Raw genomic sequence first — 20,713 nt, 5'->3', positions numbered from 1 at the left:
TGAGAATACATGTAAATGGAAAACCAATGCTTCGATTTGATCCAGGTCGTTACGTCAAATCATTCCTGTGTAATTATCGTTCAGCTATTGAGCAAAGCAGATCAACAACAAATATTAATAAAGAAGTAAATTCTATATGGCAATTTTTAGAATAAATTTTTCTTGAATATTTGTGAAATAATTTTTTTTCATGTAATCTGTGATTTTTTTGTGTACTTTTTCTAGAAAGTTTGTTTTTTTATGTAATATTTGTTTTTATATTATGGAATGCTTTGTGATAGTTTTTGTTATTTGTGATATGGGAAATATTTTATGTTATTTTTTATTCGCAATATTAAAATTTTATCAAGAAAAAAATATATCCATTATATTTCCCTAGTTGTTAAAAAAAAAAAAGTTGAATAAAAAAGTTGCGAGTATGCCCAGCACATGCGGTAGATGGTTTATGCAAAACGTCCTTCGCTTTTTTTTTAAGCATTTTGATTTGTATATATCGATTACGAAATAAAAGAACTTTTTATTGTAAATATTTTATTATTCATAGATTTTCATAATTTCTGGAAGACAAGATATAATGGATTTATGATAATTAAAGTAAGAAATCTATACTTGCGAGTGCAATGTATCTAAATATCTCTGTAAAATAGCACCGATTGATGTACTGATCTTGTAGTTGAAGTGACATATGCAACTGTTAGGGGTACCTAACAATGGAATGTAACGAAAATGCGAGATGAAAAAAGAAACTTTTGACAAATATTTGTATTGTTGAAATCATACTTACTGCAGTAAGTATGATTTCAACACAATCATGCTTCAGGAAGCATGATTGTGATGTCATACTATTCAAAATTCTAAAAAGTTAAAAAACTCAAGACACCATTGTATCCAGTTATCATCGTAAGGCGAGGCATGACAACCAGGTTTTTAAGTTTTTTTTTTTTAGATAGACCTAGGAACATTTTACACATTCACTTATACACATGGTTAAGGGGGTAATAAGCTACATCTGTCCCCCCTCCATAAATTCACCCCTGACTCGAGATATCATACCGGTCACGTAAAATGTGTCACGCTATAATCACAGTACTTGTAGTGCGAGCATGGAAAGCACCTCTAGTGGAAGCCGCGGACAACGTCACTTCCGTGACCGATCAAATTTACTCGGTAGAAAGTCGGAAAAACTGCGAGCTCATTGTTAAAATATTCACAGCTCACCACTGGGTATAAGTATGAACAGTATTTCTTAGTTATTATGAAAGCCCAGTAGCATCTATGATTATTTCTCGGAATGCTTTCCATTTAGAATTTGCTGCTGGTAATATCTTCAGTTGGTCTCACTACATAGAATTTAAAAACTGTCCAAGACAACTGTAATCACTGTTATAAAAGCAAAAGTCATTTCCTTTACCCTTGATGGTAGCAGAGCCAGTTTTGGCCCTTAACTGCCTGCATGGCATAAATATTTGGCTGTCCCTTACAACTGTATTTTTAAAAGGAAAAAACTAAAATTTTTATTAACAATATGAACAGACACAGATTTAAATTAAATTTTTATTGAAACCAAAATGTATAAAAATTATACATAAAATCACTTAAAAAATATAAACAATATAAAAAAAAGTTGCACTTAAAAAAAATTGTTGTTAAAACTTGACCCTTCTAGTGTTCTTATTGGCTTATTCATCAGTGATATTGGATAACTCTAAACCTTTACACAATTCATTGTTGATTGACTGGAGTCCCAAATCACTTAGCCTCTCTTGACCCATAGAACATATTAAATATTTTTTTATTATTTTTAGTTGTGAGAAACCTCTTTCATTGAACAATACAGTAATCGGTATTATCAAAAAAATTCTTAAATCTATAAATTGATTTGGAAATTATTATTATTATTTTTTTTTTAAGTTTTTTTTAATGGGTCTACTATGTCATTTTGTAGTATTCTATATATCAACTTATTAAACAACTCAATACTGTAAATATCTTTAGAGATCTTACTTTTCTTTAACAACTTCCAGAGCAACATCTAAATCAAAACAAGCTGTTTTTATTTCATCTTCAGACATCTCACGAAATTCACATATGAAATAAATTATTACATTCACTTAGAGTTTGAAACCTTTCTTGGATGGCAGTTTATGTACAATTATTAGATATCTATCTACAATTAGATATAAGGAATGCAGAACTGGAATTTGGGGAGTACAACGTCTACAGAAAGGATAGACAGGATAGGAAGGGAGGGGAGGAGGGGTTATGCTATTAGTTAAGAAACACATAAAATCAAAGGAAGTGAAGCCAGTTGACATCGCTGGACAGTGCATTGTCGAGTCAGTTTGGTGTGACATAAGCATTGGGGGATCAAAATGACTCTGATGAGTATAATAAGAAACTGTACAGGGAAATAGAGTGGGCCAGTACATCGGAGAGTCTTATAATGGGGAATTTTAATTTCCCAGATATTGACTGGAATTTGTGGGTTGGTCACTCACACATTAGCAAGGCTTTTGGGGATTTATTAGATGATTGTTTTCTACATCAGCATGTTCGGGAGGCAGCTAGAGGGAGTAATACTCTTGATTTGATTATCAGTAGTGATTCTTCGTGCATTAAGAATCTGCAGATAAAGGAACCACTAGGTGGCAGTGATCACAGTGTGCTGAAGTGGGACTTACTCAAAGAGGTAACTACCATCAGGGGCAAAGGGAAGGGTTATTGCTTTTGTAAAGGTGACTACAATGGTCTGAGACAGTATTTAAATTCTATACAGCGGGACCAACTGAAGATGTTACCAACAGCAAATTCAAAATGGAAGGCATTCAAAGAACTTATCTTGTTGGAAGCTACTAGGCTTTATATACCAACTAAGAAATATTGTTGAAGGTTTAGGCCTAAATGGATGTCAGATGAACTAATGAGACATATGACAGAGAAGAAAAATGCATGGGATACATATATATTAATGGGTGATATGGAAGCCTATGATAGATATAAGCTGGTTTGTAACCAAAGTCACAAAGGAGATTAGGCAGGCAAAGGCAGATAATGAGAAATCCTTGGTAAGGGATGCAAAGAAAAACAGCAAAGAGTTCTTTACTTATGTAAACTCTAGAAGGAAGGGGATGAATCAGATTGGTCCACTTGATATCGATGGATCAACTGTTGATGATCCTGCTCAGGTAGCTAACAAACTAAATGAATATTTTGCATCGACATTCACACACGAGGAGTTATTCAGCGAGGGGAATGCCAGAGGTGTATTCAACTCTGGCAGTAAGCTAGAGAATCTTGTAATAACTGAGAGTAAAGTGGAGGAGAAATTGTTGAAGATAAACACAAGAAAGGCACCTGGGGTGGATGGGATCTATCCAGTTATATTAAAGGAGGCAGCAAAGGAAGTAAGCAAACCCTTAGCCATAATTATGAGAGCTTCCTTGGACTCAGGGGAGGTACCAACAGACTGCAGATGTGCAAATGTGACCCCAATTCACAAAGGAGGATCAAAGGCCGACACAAGTAATTATAGACCTGTGAGTTTAACTTCTGTTCAGGAAAATTAATGGAGGCACTGGTTAAAGAAGCATTGCAAGATCATCTAGACAAGACTTCAGTTATAGCTCGGACACAGCATGGTTTTGTTAAGGGGAGGTCTTGCCTGACCAATTTTATTGGATACTATGATGCAGTCATAAAAGAACTGGATGCAGGGAATAACTTTGATATTATATACTTGGATCGTAGAAAGGCTTTTGATACTGTTGTACATGGACGACTACTGTGCAAATTGGAGCAGTGTGGCATTGGAGGCAAATTGCTGCTATGGATAAAGGGGTGGTTGAGGGGGAGAAGACAGAGAGTGGTAATCAATGGACACTGCTCATCGTGGACTAATGTTATTGGTGGAGTCCCGCAGTGTTCAGTGTTGGGTCCATTATTGTTTTCTGTATTTATAAATGATATTGATGATGGTATATCAAGCTTAATGTCCCAGTTTGGAGACGATACAAAGGTTGGCAGGGTTGTCAAGGACACTACTGACACTATGCTGCTGCTGCCACAGGATCTGGAAAGGTTGAGCAGATGGGCTCAGAGGTGGCAAATGAAGTTTAACATTGAGAAATGTAAAGCTACATATGGGAAACAGCAACCCAAGAGCAACGTATCAACTCTGTTGTACTACACTGACAGTGGTAGAGAATGAAAAGAACCTGGGGGTATTTGTGCAGGCAGATATGAAGTTCTCTGAGCAGTGCAGATGGGCTGCCAGAGTAGCTCATGGTGTCTTGTCAATGATATACAGGAATTTTTCTAGCAGGGATAAGGAGGTGATTATTCCCTTGTATAAGGCAATGGTCGGGCCACACCTTGAGTACTGGATACAGGTTTGGAGGCCTCATTTCAAGAAGGATGTACAGCTGCTGGAACGAGTACAGAGAAGGGCAACAAGATTAGTGAATGGAACAAAGGGGTGCTCTTACGAAGAAAGGCTTAAGTTTTGCAATTTACAGTGTCTAGAGACTAGGCACTAGCGAGGTGATCTGATAAAGGTGTATAAAGCCTTGAATGGTTTGAGCATGCTCAATGCTGATGGGATTCTTCCTCTTGCTCAGAATAATCACCTGAGAGGGTATAAATTCAAATTGAGGAAAGACTTGCGGAAATTTGCCTTTAGCCAGCGGGTAGTTGGTTGGTGGAACAGACTTCCATCCCTTGTCGTGGAAGTTGATAGCCTAAATAAATTTAAGGCTCAGCTGGACAGGTATTTTGAACGAACAGAGGGGTGAAGTGGAAGTGGTTTCTTTTTTTTTTTTTTTTTGGCTGATGCTGCATAAGCTTGCTTTCTTGCATCATATGCCTCTACTAATGCTAATGCTAATTATTAGATAAAATTCAACTCTAAACATTTCTTTTGGATTTGTAATATATTCATCAACACCTTCATGATTAAAATGACAAAGTTTGATTCTATTCTATGTGGCCAGAAATTCTACCTTTACATTTACTTCTGCAGCTAAGGCTTCTGCATCGCTAATGTATTTATTGGAAGCTTCATTGGATCTAGCACCATTACAAAATGTAACCACTTCATCCAAAACTTTAACACATTCATTTATATTGGATTGTGGGCATTACACCATTTTGCTTACAATATCTATTTTTCATAAAATGTCATTCCATATTACTACAGAACATATAAACTGAAAAGCAGCAACTTGATTTAACAATGAATTAGCAGTATGTTTTGTTTTCATGTCTCTGGAATTGTCTTCTATTATGTCATTTAAACTTTTAATGACTTCATTTAATTTCAGTCTGAGAGATCTTACTGCTTTTATTCTACTCTTCTATCTTGTATCACTTAAAGATTTTAATATTAATCTAATGATATTACGTTTTGATATATCCCGCCTGTAAGGAGACAGAAAAAAGTGCATAATTTTTGAACAATATTGAAAAAATTAATGGTTTCAAATTCTAACTTGGCAGCATCATTTATGACAAAATTTAGTGAATGAGCAGTGCAAGGTACAAATAAAGCACTCTGATTTCAGTTTTTAATTCTGTTTTGTAGGCTAATCAATATTTTTGCTGCACATGTTGATCCATTGTCATAATCCTGCCCACACATATCTTGAATGTTTAAATCATAATCTTTTAAAAGTTCAACTAAAAGATAATTACATAAATTTTCTCCACTAAGGAAGGTTTATGTAATCTAATATTGTAATCTGATAAAATTCTAGAAACAATTCCACATTACAAGTGCTAACATTGACAATTCTAATAATAAATGCTATCTGTTTAGTAGGCTGATGTCTGGTGTACAGGCCGACCGGGCTAGCCGGGTGGGTAAAGTGCCTGCCTGGCAACCCAAAGGTCGCGGGTTCGATTCCCGCCTCGGGCTTGGATCAAAGTACTGCAAAAACCTTGGGAGGTGCATTATGGCCACAGAAGCCTATGCGCCAAAAAAAAAAAAAAAAATCTGGTGTACAGTCAAGAATTACAGAAAAATATTTAATGTTTTTTTCCCAAAATTAAGAATTTTGGGAAAAAAATCTACCCCCACCTGCAACCAATATATAGCTTTTACAATCTTTGTGAGCTTCCCCATAGGTTAGCAATAGGGAAAGCTCGCTGACCCACCACCATTCAACCACTGAAGATTTTTGAGAGCTAGAGATTCCAAAGTAAATAATATAACAAAGATAACATTCTTCCTGAGATATTCCAGTTGTAGGTTAACCTCCTTCTCTGTCCCATTATAAATCTATTTGAAAATCCTGTCACACAACCAGAATCTTAACTTCAAAAACAATTGACTTCAGGCAGCAAAACACGCATTGGTGGATCCCTCCCCCCTCGGTGTTGAGACCAACGACACCTGAAAACTCCCAATTTATTAAAGGTTTTCAATGAAAATGTCTTCAACATCTGTAACACACTGGCAGCACTAAAAAACATCTAATGGGCTTCTAATTTTGTCCAGGGACCAAATTGAGGCCCTACTAGCCATTTCAAATTTGGGACATTTTGTTGTTTCTATTCTAGCTTTAACTAGTCCTCTACACTGAACATTTAAAATTTTTGAAGCAATAAGACTCATCATTTTAAGATGTCATGTAATTCAATGAGTAGATCCGACACACTGAGATGGACCTACTTCTCCAACCATACAACCCACAGTGAATATAACCACATTTTTCGATGCAGCAGGTCTGATTATATCAGAATAGACCCCTTTACTGCCAAACAAACCCTGCTCTCTAAATGGCGTAAATTTCCCCAATGGACATCATTTTGGATAAGTGCATAAAAATTAACAACCTTAGATATTTGGATTGATCATTTAATTACTTAAATGTAATTTAATCACAAATTTTAACACTCTCCTGTGACCATTGAGACCTGGAAGGCTCAATGAAGAAGAATCTCTTCCAATAGAGGAAACAGAACCAGATGCAGATGGCCTACCTGCACCTTCTGAATCATCACTCACAACATCAGAGAGGAAAAAATCGAATGGGGAAACAACTTGCAAAGTGACCAGATTTTTGCCCTGTGAGAGGCCCTAAAAGATGGCAACAGGGTTACAGGTAAGATGCACCTTAAAGTAGACAACATATGGTCAGAAATGGAGAAAATAATGCACAATCTTATCACTGAGAATGTCTCCCTTAAAGAGAGGCTGGATGAAAAAGACAGGATACTGACAAATAAATAGCTCAAACCACTGAGTCAAAGACATTTATCATTTGCTCAGGCTGCAGCTGTCTATTAACCAAGAAATAACAGATACAGAGATTTGCCTAGAAACAGCACTAACCACAAGGTCATTATAGATAACCACTGATAAAAACAGCACCCAAAACAGTGAAGAAGTGAAACAGAATATTATGGAGAGACTGAAAAAATGACCTCAAGGAAGTGAAAATAAAATCCATTAGAAAAATTAGAGAAAAAGGAATAATGATTGAGACCGCTATCCAAAAAGACTTAGAGCAGATTAAGTTTGTAAGAGAATAACTGAACTAAACTACATTGTAGACCTACCAAAAAAAGCTAAGACCAACCATGATCATATTTCACGTGCACAAGGATACCAAGATATATTTTCTGGATGACATGATTATGGATTGAAGGATTATGGATTTTCAGAAGAGGAGAAAGTAAGAAATCAACAAAGATTCAATTTTCAACGTCAAAAAAAATCAGAGCCACAAAAAATTGGATTATAGAAGTCACGGGCCCACTAAGAAAACCCTTCCTGGATCAAGGCATCAAGTTGTATCTGTCAAACTATATAGTACACAAAGTTAAAGATTTTGTCATTACCTCATGCTGTTTTAAATGCCTTGGCTATGGCCATTCTGCCAAGGTTTGTAGGCAGGAAAATGATACTTATAGTCCAGCATTTCCCAAACTGGGGTCCACAAAATGGACCCTCTGGAACTGGTAAAATTATTCATTTTATCATTCATATGTATAGCAAATTGATGATAAATAAAGTTTTTATTATATATTTATGTAAAAATAAGAATAAAGTTGTTTTAAACATAAAGCTTTTAATTTTCTTTTCAGTAAACCCAGTGTTCATACATATATATGCACACACACACAGCAAAATATATGCATATATATATAGATATACAAAGTGGAATAAATAGGTCTGTTAAAAAAAAAAATCTAAAGATGGAAGCGTAAATTACACAAAATGCCATAACTAATAGAAAAGAATAGCAGAAAGGAAGTACTGAAGGCATGAAAAAGAGAAAGAATGTGAAAATCCTATATGCTATAATCAATTAACTAAATTTATAGGCCAAATTGAAAAGCCAATTAGAGAGAAGGTAACTGTAAAGCAAAAAATTATTAAGTAAAAATGATTAAATTGAAATAAGGAGTTGTTGTTGTTGTTGTTGTTGTTTGGTTTTTAGGAGCATTAGCAACTAAGGCCATATTGCTCCGGGATATACGGTGGTCATTCCATGACCTTTCCGCATTCTCCATATTTGGTGGTGACGGGCTCGAACCCCGGTCTAATCAAGAAGCGTGTGCTACGCACTGCTGCTCCTTCCCACCTGGCTACGGAGGCGCCTGAAATAAGGAGTGATAGCCAGCATCATATATATATATATAATGCTGGCTATATATATATATATATATATATATATAATGCTGGCTATATATATATATATATATATATTTAAATAATGGCTTAAAGTTTAACATAAAATAAGAAAATAAATAAATATTATTTTATTTTAAATTTGACATCGGTTTTATTAATTGGATTTAAAGTGCTAAATTATATAGGGGACAATCGGCTACGGTTTATGTCTTATTACCTTTACTTTCCCTTTCCTGTTTGGTTTATTTTATTTTACGTTATTTTTATGTTAATTTTTCGCTCTACATTTTTTGCCATACTACTGGCTTATGTTTTTATTTTGTTTTATTTTGAATTATCGGATATATATATATATATATATATATATATATAAGGGTCCACAAACTTTTTTTTGATTTCTGAAGGGGTCCATTAACTTTTTTTGATATTTGAAGGGGTCCATACATCTCAGTAGTTTGGAAACCACTATGTGCCAGTAGAGGACACAGATATACAGAGTGCCCTAATAAAACTCAGCTTGTGCTTGCCCAAAATGTAAACTAAGGAAGAAGGACCATGCTCACTTGTTCAGGGACTACAAATGTCCTGAATTTTTATGAGTTAATAACACTAATAACAGAACAACATTAGGAGCAGGAATAAAAGTCATGCAATTAAATTTCCAGAGATCCTTAACTATTGTGAATCAAGTTTCAAAACTCATAACAGATCACAGCATTCAAATATTATGCCTCCAGGAGCCTTATTCTTATAAGGGTTTACACTGGTCCAGTCTATTACTATCACTGAGTGCCAGGGTAGAAGTGCGGTGGCAAGATGCTGGGTGGCCATAGCTGTTGCAGACACACAGATAACTGGATTGTGTAGCACACAGATAACTGGATTGTGTATCACACACTGCTTGTGCTTGCATAAAGGGACAATATTATTCTTTATTATTATTATTAGCTATATGGTGCAAGGAAGCCTGAGGCTTATGCTGCCCAGCCAAAAAAAAAATTTTTTGAATTACCCTAAGAGATAGAGAGAAAAAACAAGAGTCAAAAGTAGAAGGGATTCACCAAGAAAGAGAAGAATGATTATATCCAGCTCAGGACCCTGGGTGTGCCAAGCTCATACTCACCAGATGCGAGCCCCTGGGATAATATGGAAGAGTTCATATAATATCTACCTATATGCAGTGCAGCAAATACTATCAACCTGTCTAGCCCTTCCTTAAGCACTTGGAAGGCACTATTCAGACATTAAATGGAAGCTGTATTCTGATTGTTGCCAATGCAAATGCAAACTCCACCCTATGGAACAGCCCAAGAATAGACAAGAAAGGGGAACTAATTGAAGACTTCATAAGAGCCCATAATCTGAGGATCCACGACATGACAGGCCATTCTCAGACTTGTATAATAGATCAACAGAACAAGGACAATCCTTCTTTGATATAACCCTAACCAATACTACCCTTCAGAATAGAATTATGAACTGGCAAATTCACACTTTGAGGAGTGGCAATGATCACAACCCCATAGGGCACCTCCGTAGCCAGGTGGGAAGGAGCAGTAGTGCGTAGCACACGCTTCTTGATTAGACCGGGGTTCGAGCCCGTCACCACCAAATACGGAGAATGCGGAAAGGTCAGGGAATGACCACCGCATATCCCAGAGCAATATGGCCTTAGTTGCTAATGCTCCTAAAAAAAAAACCAAATAACAAATAACAACCCCATAATCTACAGCATAACACCTCAGTTTACAGCTACAAATAAGAACAACCCAAATGATGCCACAGGATATAACACAAAGCCAACTGGGAGGCATTCACTCAGAAAATCAGAGCAGCTGCTACCAAGGATGACATTCACAGAATGTTGTCACTCCCTGCCGAAGATCAGACTTTTGCTGTTCAGCAGTTGATCATTAAAGCCTGCAAGGACTCTGTCACCAAGTGCAGGAAGAGACCCAGTCATGTCCCATGGTGGACTGCAACTCTGATACCATCCAAAGAAAATAAATGAGGCATGCAAGGAGAGCTTACCAGAGAGCTAAATTAAATAATAAACCTACACTAGAAAGCACATGACTTCAGGAGCTTTACAAAGAAAAAAGACTGATCTATCATAGGATCATTTACCAGGAAAAGTGTAATGCATGGAAGCAGCTTGTCGAAAGAGATGATAATGTGAACCCCTGGGGGGCTGGTACCTAAGTTGGTAATGGAAAAACTACACCTTTGAGAAGCCTTAACATTCATAAGAGATCACAACATGGAAACCCTTACTTGGGAACAATCTTTCAGTTGTTGTTGTTGTTATTTGGTTTTTTAGGAGCATTAGCAACTAAGGTCATATTGCTCCCGGATATGCGGTGGTCATTCCCTGACCTTTCCGCATCCTCCGTATTTGGTGGTGACGGGCTCGAACCCCAGTCTAATCAAGAAGCGCACTGCTGCTCCTTCCCACCTGGCTACAGAGGCGCCAATCTTTCAGTAAAATATGATTAGCATCATACACCAGGGCATCCCATATCCTGAATCAAGTGTTCAAACCAACATGAGGATTGCTGATCTTCCTATCAAGGTGACCCCTTTGAGAGGGCCATTGATAAGAATGAGACTGACAGGGTAATCACTTTGGCCAGATCTGGCAAATGTCCTGGCCCGGAGCCCATCAAAGTTTGATGTTCTTAAAAAGCTCTGGAAAATAGCTCTGGGCTATTTGACCAGACCATGTCAAATAGCCCAGAGTCATACAGACCCATAGCATTACTCCCAGTGTTAGGAAAAGTTCTGGTAAAAATTACAGTGGCAGGATTTAGATACATATCAAGGAAAAGAATATGTTAATTCTATATCTATATCAATTTGGGTACAAAAATGATTACAGCAGAGAGGATGAAATGCAGAAACTCCTGGAGACAAAATATAGAGAAGAAATATGCTCTCAGCCTCTTCGTGGACTTCAAAGGGCTTTTGACACCTTATGGTGGCAGTGTCCTGGATTGTGAACAGCTATACCAACTAATCTCAGGCTATCTTGATAACAGAAAAATAACAGTAAGAAGCAAACATTGTCACCTAACCAGAACCATCACTAGAGGCTGCCCCCAGGGTTGATCCTTGGTCCTTTATGTTGGAACGCCATGTTTGATAAATGACTGACCAGACCATATCAATGAAAATTTCCTATGCTGAAGACCTCGTCACTGTTGTTTTTGGAGATTGAAGAAAAGAACTCAAATGAAATCCTACAAGACCTTGCTACATGGTGCGACATGAATAAGCTTACAATGTCCACCCAAAAGACCAGACAGATGCTTATGAAAGGAAGCATGAATACCCTTCGGTCCCCAACCATTAAGTACAACAATAAGAAAATCAAATATGGGAAAGATACAAATATCTAGGTGTGGTACTGGACGATGGAACATCTTTTCTACTACACTATGACCATATAAAGGAGAAGATCAAACACCTAAAAGTTAAAATTACACGTTACTTGTAGTGATTAAGTAAAAATTCATAGAGTATGGCCTCGAAGACCATACCCTGAATTTCTACTACGAAAGTCATTTTCTTCCAGTTATCACATATGGCTCTGGAGCTTGGGCCTACAGAGCCAAAAACTCAACTGTCAAGAAAAGGCTTCTGCAGACACAAAGAATAGTCCTACTAATGCTCTCCAAAACCTGCAGGCCCCTGCAGGTCACCTATGGAAATATGCCAATCTATTTGGACATTACATATGCATATCTTAAATTCCATCTGAGGAAGGGAACTCCAGCATCTATTGGAGGAGTTTCCCTGGATTTCTCCAACACCACTAAACATGAAAAGAAAAGGATTAAGACAGAACTACTAACACAATGGCAACGGACATGGAGAGGCTCCAAATTTGGCAGAACTATATTTTCTTTCATCCCTACAGTAACTGAGTTTTCCCGTCAGCAGCTCAACTGGTTTAATCCAAGACTGTATCTGACTTTTCTCTTGACAGTATTGCAACTCTCACTGCAACTAAGGAAAACTACCTGGCTCTCTCTATTTGACAACAGGGTCTTTCTTCAATCCTAAGCAGATGAGCCTGTCTTCAGAAGACAGGCTCATCTGATTAGGATTGGTTCTGCGATACCCCAATGCTATGTTCCTAAGTGATTTTACTTTCCACACCAATTCTGACTCAACCACTGGACATTTATCTAACAGCCATTACTAAGACCATTTATGTAACAGTCTCTCACCAGATGTGACTGCTGATCACCTCAAAGGGATAGATTATAGATCCAGCAGTCTGCTGGAAAGGGATAGATTATAGATCCAGCAGTCTGCTGGATGAAAACCATATGTTGACTCTGCTTTGCAGAGTTGAATTGATCCCCTCTTGAGAATGTTTTGGATTCCATTGTCCAATCTCCTTCAGACTTGTTACTTCTGACCTCTTAGTGGATATCCCTGACTCACACATCTCCTGCTGAAAGGCCCAGTAAGGGCCTAAACAGAACCCTAGTGGCTTAGAATGGGAGTCGGGGGGTGACCAACCAGGTGTTTGTCGCCTCCTGGCTGCGAAATATCAGTATGGCAGGCCTACAACACTACAATGATACAATACATTATATGTTTACACCTTACCTTACACCTACGCAGTCAGTGCATGGCTTATCCTGGAATAGAGATTTCAGCAGCAAATGGGGGAACCCGGGATCCCACAGCCAGAACATAAGACACATTTGATATTTTTACACATATTCAAATACTCCCCAAATACTAATTCATATACTCCCCATGTTCAAATTCTGCATTCCTTATGTCCAGATGACACTATGTCTCCGACATACCTACAGTGTCTGCATTTGATGACTTAATCAGTATTTCATCATATTTATTTATTGTGCACCTAGCACTTGTTCTTACTCTTAGTTATCCTACACTGTCCATACCTTTACTTCTGCCATGATGAACCACAGCAGGCCTGAGACCTGCCCAATACTGTGCTTTCCATTGTGCTGCACATTCAAATAGAAGCAGTGCAAGAATCACTTCCACCTCTGCCTCCAGCTCTAGTTAATCTATTAGTCTGTGTATCCCCCCCCCAAGCTATCTGTTTTCTGACCTGCCTAACACTGCTGCCTCTTTAGCATCAGCAATTGCACTCCTATTTAATGTATTCCATTCCTGTTAAAATAGTTTCTCGAGGCCAAATTGATTAACAAGGCTCTCAACATGCACTCCCTCTTATGTCTGGGCAGAATTGTAGACACTTTCAAATTTAATCCCAACTCGCAACTTTTTCCCAACATTGCCCTGTACTTGTTAAGTAAGTAAATTATTATAATTATTATTATTATTATTAGCCATATGGTGCAAGGAAGCCTGAAGCTTATGCTGCACCAGGCAAAAAAAAAAAAAAAAAATTTCTGAATTACCCAGAGAGAGAGGGAGAGAAGTAGACGGGAATCACCAAGAAAGAGAAGAATGATGATATCCAGCTCAGGACCCTGGGTGTGCCAAGCCCATACTCACCAGATGTGAGCCCCCGGATATCCTCGTAGATATCATCATTAGTGCCCAAGTGTACTTCCTTTTTTGTACCCTTAAAAGATGATATCTACTCTACAGCATTATCTATTTTTCCCCTGGCAGACCTATCCTGGTCCTATTCCACCTATCTTTTTTGCACAATATATTTCCTGTTTCCCTACCAGTAGAGTCCCCAACAATAACTACCTCCTGTGGGACCAGCACATTCTGCCTTGAGGATTGCAGCTGTGTTTAACGCATAAAAACGGCCTCCGTAGCCGAGTTGTCAGGAGCGGGAGTGGAGTAGCACACGCTCTTTGAGTAGACCGGGGTTCAAGCCCCTGACTGCTGAATACGGTCGATCTGCCAACCCGCACTGGACCAGCGTGGCAGTTAATGGTCCATTTCCCTCAGCATGAATTGTTGAGGAGGCTTCCATCCTGCAGTGGATTGATAATGGCTGCACTTTATTTTTTTTTTTACTTTTTAATGCATAAGTGTAAGTTTTGGTGTTGAGGTGGGCATCTGATAGCTTGATGGTCTCATTTTAATTCCTTCATGGGCATCCACTGTATTCTTCAAGCTCTCATAAATGCCCATCAAAATGCTGAGTTTGCGCCTAATTTCCTCACACTCTTTGCACCAACACACACATAAAGACATCCCCCACTCATGATTATGAAAGTAGATGCATGCCCATTTTCAGGAACATTATACCAAGTAGGAATATAGGACAGTGTTGTATTAATGGAGCATTGCCCTATATTTGTTAATAAAAGCTGTATTGCTGATGATTTTAGCAGTACATGACTCAGTGGTTGGAAATGCTTATATTCTTATGCCTTATATAAAATGATAAATTTCTGTCTGCTATACTTTTAAATGCTGATGAAGTTTCCATAAGGGGGAAGTCATTTTTCTGTGGTGGAGAACTATTTCAATAATCATGGCATTCTACCTGGTAAAATTATGATAGTTACTGCAGATTTTCAGCATTTCTGTAATTTTTCTGAGACAGCAATACTACTAGGGGGGGGGGGGGGTTACATTGAAAAGGGTAAATCAGCAGTTGGTCACTCACTATGACAGGATGAGATTCAAAGTTAAATTAAAACAATTCTTATCTTGACATCCAGGTAAGACAGAATCAAAACCAGAAGTCTACATAGGTGAGTGCAATCTTGTCTTGCTGGAAGGATGAACCAGGTGCCATCCTAAAGGCACAAAAATCTCCAAGAACTAAAGGAAACGGAACTGTAGGAAACTTGAGGGAATTCCAGTCATGTAATGAGAGGAGCTAAAATTCAGTTCTATTGTCTTGCGTTCCATTGCCTTCCCTTTTCTTGTGTTGTTGTTAAAAAAAAAAACACACAAGAAAATGGCAAACAATGATACAATAATATGCTGCCTATTTTCTGTCAACTGGAAAGACAGCTCAGGGAGACAGAGTACCACAGAATAATGTAGGAAGTCAGAATACTTAGCATTAGCATTAGTAGAGGCATTTGATGCAAGAAAGCAAGCTTATGCAGCATCAGCCAAAAAAAAAATAATAAATAAAAAAAAATAATAAATAAATAACCACTTCCACTTCACCCCTCTGTTCGTTCGAAATACCTGTCCAGCTGAGCCTTAAACTTATTTAGGCTATCAACTTCCACGACAAGGGATGGAAGTCTATTCCAGCAACCAACCACCCGCTGGCTATATTTTCTTAGTACCATGTACCACCCGCTGGCTATATTTTCTTAGTACCTTTCTTAGTATGTAAGTACCACCACCTTAGGGTGGTACTTACATACCTACATACTTAGGGTGGTACTTACATACCACCCTAAGAAAATATAGCAAGAGGAGGATTCTGAGGGTGGATGAATGGTTTAATAGAGTAAAAAATAGCATGAGATAGTTGTTAAAATGATGAAAAGCTCTGAAAGCACAGATACCACAGAAGTAGCATATGAATTCAATTGCTTGTTGTGGTAGCATTTTGAATCAATAAGCTACCACAAAAAAGTGCATTGCTTTAAGCATTATTAACTATGGCATTGCCATATTTGCTATCACACAAAAAAAGTTAGAATGAAGCTATAAACTCTACTTACCACCAGGTGGCCCATCCAGAATATGAACAGAAACCATCCTTTTATGCACAGTATGCATTCTGCTAGCCACACATACACATCACTTTATGCTCACAGTTTTTGGGATTTTTAAAGTATTTGTAATGTTACACTGGCTTCCAAAAGTTATTCAGCCAAAAAATTTGAGATATCAAGAAAAATATATATTTATTGAATCCTATTTAATCTTTTATGAAAGAGTATTGTTATAAGACTCAATTATATTGAGTTTGGAAATATCCTATATTTACATGAAATCAGTACTATGAAGCAACTAGTGCTTATTAACTATTAATTCTTTTAATTTAGCCTTTAATTCATTTTTAACTTGTAAGAGAGCTTACATATATAAGCTCTCTTACAAGTTAAATGTGTTCACTTGTCTCTACAGACATGATAAAGTAAACCAACATAAATATTTATTGTTTAAGACTTGTAAACAGTTGTTGAAATGGATTCCTAACTTTTATGAATATATTATTGTAGTAAGCAACTAAATATAGTTTGATAATTATTATTTATTTCTCAGTATAACATTATATTTGGCAGTGGAATAAAATTATATAATTTCAGTTTAGTGGTCTTCTAGACAAAAGAATAGCAGAGCTGTCTCGAGAGCATGCAGATATTAAAAGTGCACTGGATGCAGAGCGAGTTAAGGTATAATTAATTAAAAATTATGAATGAATTAAAGCATTAGTTTTTAAAGGCTGCTTATTATATCAGTGGTTATTCATATGAATTTTATATACTTTTGCAACACTTAACCCAGCAGTTGTTGCACTACAGCTGACAGGCATAGTGCAAAAAGAATCTTTGTGTAAAAATAATGATGGAACTTTTTCTACCTTCTACCTAAATATAGACACAGTTTCACTAGACCAGTTTATGAAGTGAAATTTTATGGTTTTCACAGCATAATTGTGTAGGAACACCTGTCAGGTGAAGCACAACAACCCTTGCAAACACTTTATTAGTCATTTCACTTCCAAGTCTTCCTCTCCCCCACCCCTGAAAAGCTGTGTGTGTGTGTGTGTGTGTGCGCGTGCGTGCGTGCGTGCATGCCCACAACATGGGGTAGGTAATGCTTTATAGCCACCAGTTTGCTTTACTGATATTTATTCTCTTTTTTGCATCTTCTTTCCTTTATTATTTTGTTTACAACTTAGTTAGTTAAAATTTATTTACACACACACATATATATATATATATATATATTTGAAATTGGAAGTGACTTTTAGTATCTTATACATATATATATATTAGAAAATATATATTCAGAAAAAATATATATATATATTAATTATATAATTCTAAGAAAACTGCATTCAGAAAATAGCTCACTAAGGGAACGTCTGAGCCAACTTGAAGACTATCAGTGAAAGTCCTTGAGCCTACTACAAGATCTCTTGCCTGTGAACACTAGGCTCCCCTATCCCATCCCACAGGAATGCCCATCTCCCTCACCTGAGTCATTGCTACTACCTGAAATGGAAATAGTTGCACTCTCTAAAGACAGTGCTTATTGTGCCATGCACCTATTGCCATCTACGACACAGGACTCTGAGATTGCAGACACGAATGGAGTACAGCAATGCCAGATGCCTCGACCTGCACTGATGCAAGCATCCCCACGGCAACTGCATTCCAGAAACAGCAAGACCACCTTGATTGGCACAAGAGTAGTTAATACTATTAAGTATTAACTACTCTTGTAGTTAATACTTAATACTAAACTAAGTTAATACTAAATTAAGTATTAACAAGAGTAGTTAATACTTGATTGGCACAAGAGTAGTTAATACTAGCTTCAGAATACAAAATTGCCATGCGACCAGCAATACTCATGCAAATATTTTCATTAGCAGGCTGGATCCATTGACAAAAGTTTAACGAATAGCGGCACTATTGAAGGAAGTAGGCATACCCAGAAAGCCTTTCAAAATCAATACCAAGCATTGCCCTTATTCCTCCTTCAGGATTCAGATTGATGGGCCCAATTACCAACAATACTTCAATGCCAGATACTGGCCCAGAGGCCCCTGTTGTTGATGCCATACTATGGGAGACTAAAGGCTAAGAACTCATCAAGCCCAAACCCCATTCCACAACGATGCATAACTACGCCAGCATAGCTACCTGTCCTCTCTAGTGGAGTCTCCCAAATTATATCTGGGAGGGGGTGCAATTCGTTGATATCTAGCATAGAAATGACAAGCAAACATCAGACTGGTTGCATTTTAGTTAGAATATCCAGCAACAAGGCACATCGAACATGACATCGGTCCATGGACAAGATTTCAGATCATTATATGAAAAGCAGATACTGTTCGGAGAGTAATCTCATCATATTACAACCCTCTGTGGAGGTAAATATCCGATGTTTCCTACAAAACATCAGGAGTGTCAAAAACAAACTAGATGGCCTACTTGACTTACTTTCCTGTACAGAGTACAACTTTGTCATTCTGACTGAAATCTGGCTCAGAGATGAAATGAAAATTGCTACCTTCACCTAAAATCTTGGCTATCACATGCTGGCTGATAACAGAATTGGGAGACAAGGGGGCAGCGTAGCAATCTGTCAAAGGAGTTCACCCCCTTCCAATTAAGGCATCCACTTATCAAGGAGGCAACATAGAAGCAGTTCTTGGAATCTACCAAATTGCTAGTTTCTCGATCTCTGTGCATGCCATTTATTTCCCTCCACTGGTTTCTTAAGATTGTGTCTTCAATCTGACAGCATGGCTGTCATCCACAATCTACGAGGATGATGGCAAAAGCTCATCATCCTCGTAGACTTTAACCCTCCTCTGCCAGCCACAAAGAAGCTCCTAGATACACTGTCATTGAACATGTATGAAATGAGCATTCGTCTTATTCATGTTCCTCCCTCACACGGCGATGCCACCCTGCAGCACATCTTCTCAAACTGTTTAGTAAAGGAAATCCTGACCATAACTGAGAACTTCCTCCCTTCTGATCATGATCCGATCGCTGCCATGATATCATTTGTAGGCACCTAAGAATGAACGTACACAAGTACAAACTACAAACAATGTCAGGAGAGTATACAATCCAAAATACATGAACACTGAAAAAATTACTTCCCTTTTCCAACTTTACCCATGGAACATACTGGCTGAGCTTAACATCAATTAGGCTGTCTACTGGCTTTTGAGATGGATGGAATTCATTGCAAGGTCTGTAATGTAAAAGGATGCATCCTTAGTCCCCATTCAAAGTCATGATAGAATGACCTCCTGACTAAGGCCTTTAGGGAAAAACAGGCAGCCCATGTCTCATGCAAGAAGTTGCCTTCACAAGACTCATATGCCAAATTTTCCAAATCAAGGATGAATTTCCAGAAGAGTAAATAATCAGCTATTGGCGATTTCATGACTGGCCGACTATCCAGGGAAAAACGTGTGTAGTCCACAAGTAATACTTGCACTCCTGTCTTTAGATGTCCAGGAATGGTGTGAGCATGTGCTGTGTTTTAAGGGAGATCACTGTGTCCGAAGCATATCCTTGGAGCAAAGTGCTTAATGTTCTTCACCTAATAGTAATACATAAATTTCCAAAGGACAGCTAATAAAAATAAATTCACTACCTGACAAGTCCACAGGAATTGACACAACACCTCCTTTTTTTTAGTCTAAAAATTGCTTCTTATTTCATCAGCAGAGAGCTCACTCATCTCTACAACAAAGTACTCAAATATGCACAGGTGCTTTCGAGCTGGTTGTCATACAGAGTCGTGGCAGTTCCGAAGAAACCTTATGCGAAAACACAAGCTGACTTCAGGCCGATATCAATTGCCTCTTCAGGCTTACATAGACACCCATCAGAACACTGAGTTGGTGCCTAATTTCTTCACATTCTCTGCACCTAGCACATACAAAGACATCCTCCACGGCTAGATCATATCCTGTTCGAGAGAGATCCGCAAACATGTCGCATTTTGCACACATTTAGACTGCGATGCATTGGAGAATCGTCCCCTATGGTTCTTCTGTGAACCACTGCACTTTTGCTACTTTGCACAAGTTGCTTTGCTGCTCTAGTCTGTGGCATGATTTCCATTTAAATACAATTTAATTAACAATAAAAATTAAAAGGAGTTATAAATAAATTTAATTGATTAATTGGCAATACTAAGCTAACAGATTCCTACTACAGTGCTATATATTATTCTATTTAGTTTTCTGTTATGCCTTATGCTATCAAGTACTAGATATACTTAATGCTATTCTGTATCGATACTACACAATGGCAGCAAGTTTCGAACGGTACAAGTTTTACCGATACTAAGTAATAACCCACAAAATCTCTATCCAAGTTCAAAATAAACTAAGAATCATAACTAGGAATATAAAGCTACTTCTAGAAAATAAATTAATATGCCAATTTAGTCAGTAAAAATTTAAAAAAAAAATATCTCCCT

The 20,713-nt window shown here is 37.6% G+C and overlaps 1 protein-coding gene across 3 annotated transcripts in view; it reads left to right on the top strand.

Moving 5' to 3' along the window:
• LOC150088410 (1-phosphatidylinositol 4,5-bisphosphate phosphodiesterase classes I and II-like) overlaps nucleotides 1-20,713 on the top strand; it is a 1,046,313-nt gene that overhangs the window by 976,019 nt on the left and 49,581 nt on the right. For 2 of the 3 annotated variants that reach the window (XM_090369498.1, XM_090369497.1), the window contains exon 33: nucleotides 16,840-16,926. In XM_090369498.1, the coding sequence (XP_090225624.1) occupies nucleotides 16,840-16,926 (87 nt within the window). The remainder of the gene's footprint in view (nucleotides 1-16,839; nucleotides 16,927-20,713) is intronic. The other variant, XM_090369499.1, reaches the window with a different exon arrangement.

The sequence above is a fragment of the Mastigoproctus giganteus genome, chromosome 3 (genome assembly GCF_048544385.1).
Source record: "Mastigoproctus giganteus isolate SK-2022 chromosome 3, ASM4854438v1, whole genome shotgun sequence".
Taxonomy (NCBI): domain Eukaryota; kingdom Metazoa; phylum Arthropoda; class Arachnida; order Uropygi; family Thelyphonidae; genus Mastigoproctus; species Mastigoproctus giganteus.
This window is presented reverse-complemented; position numbering and strand designations above follow the sequence as displayed.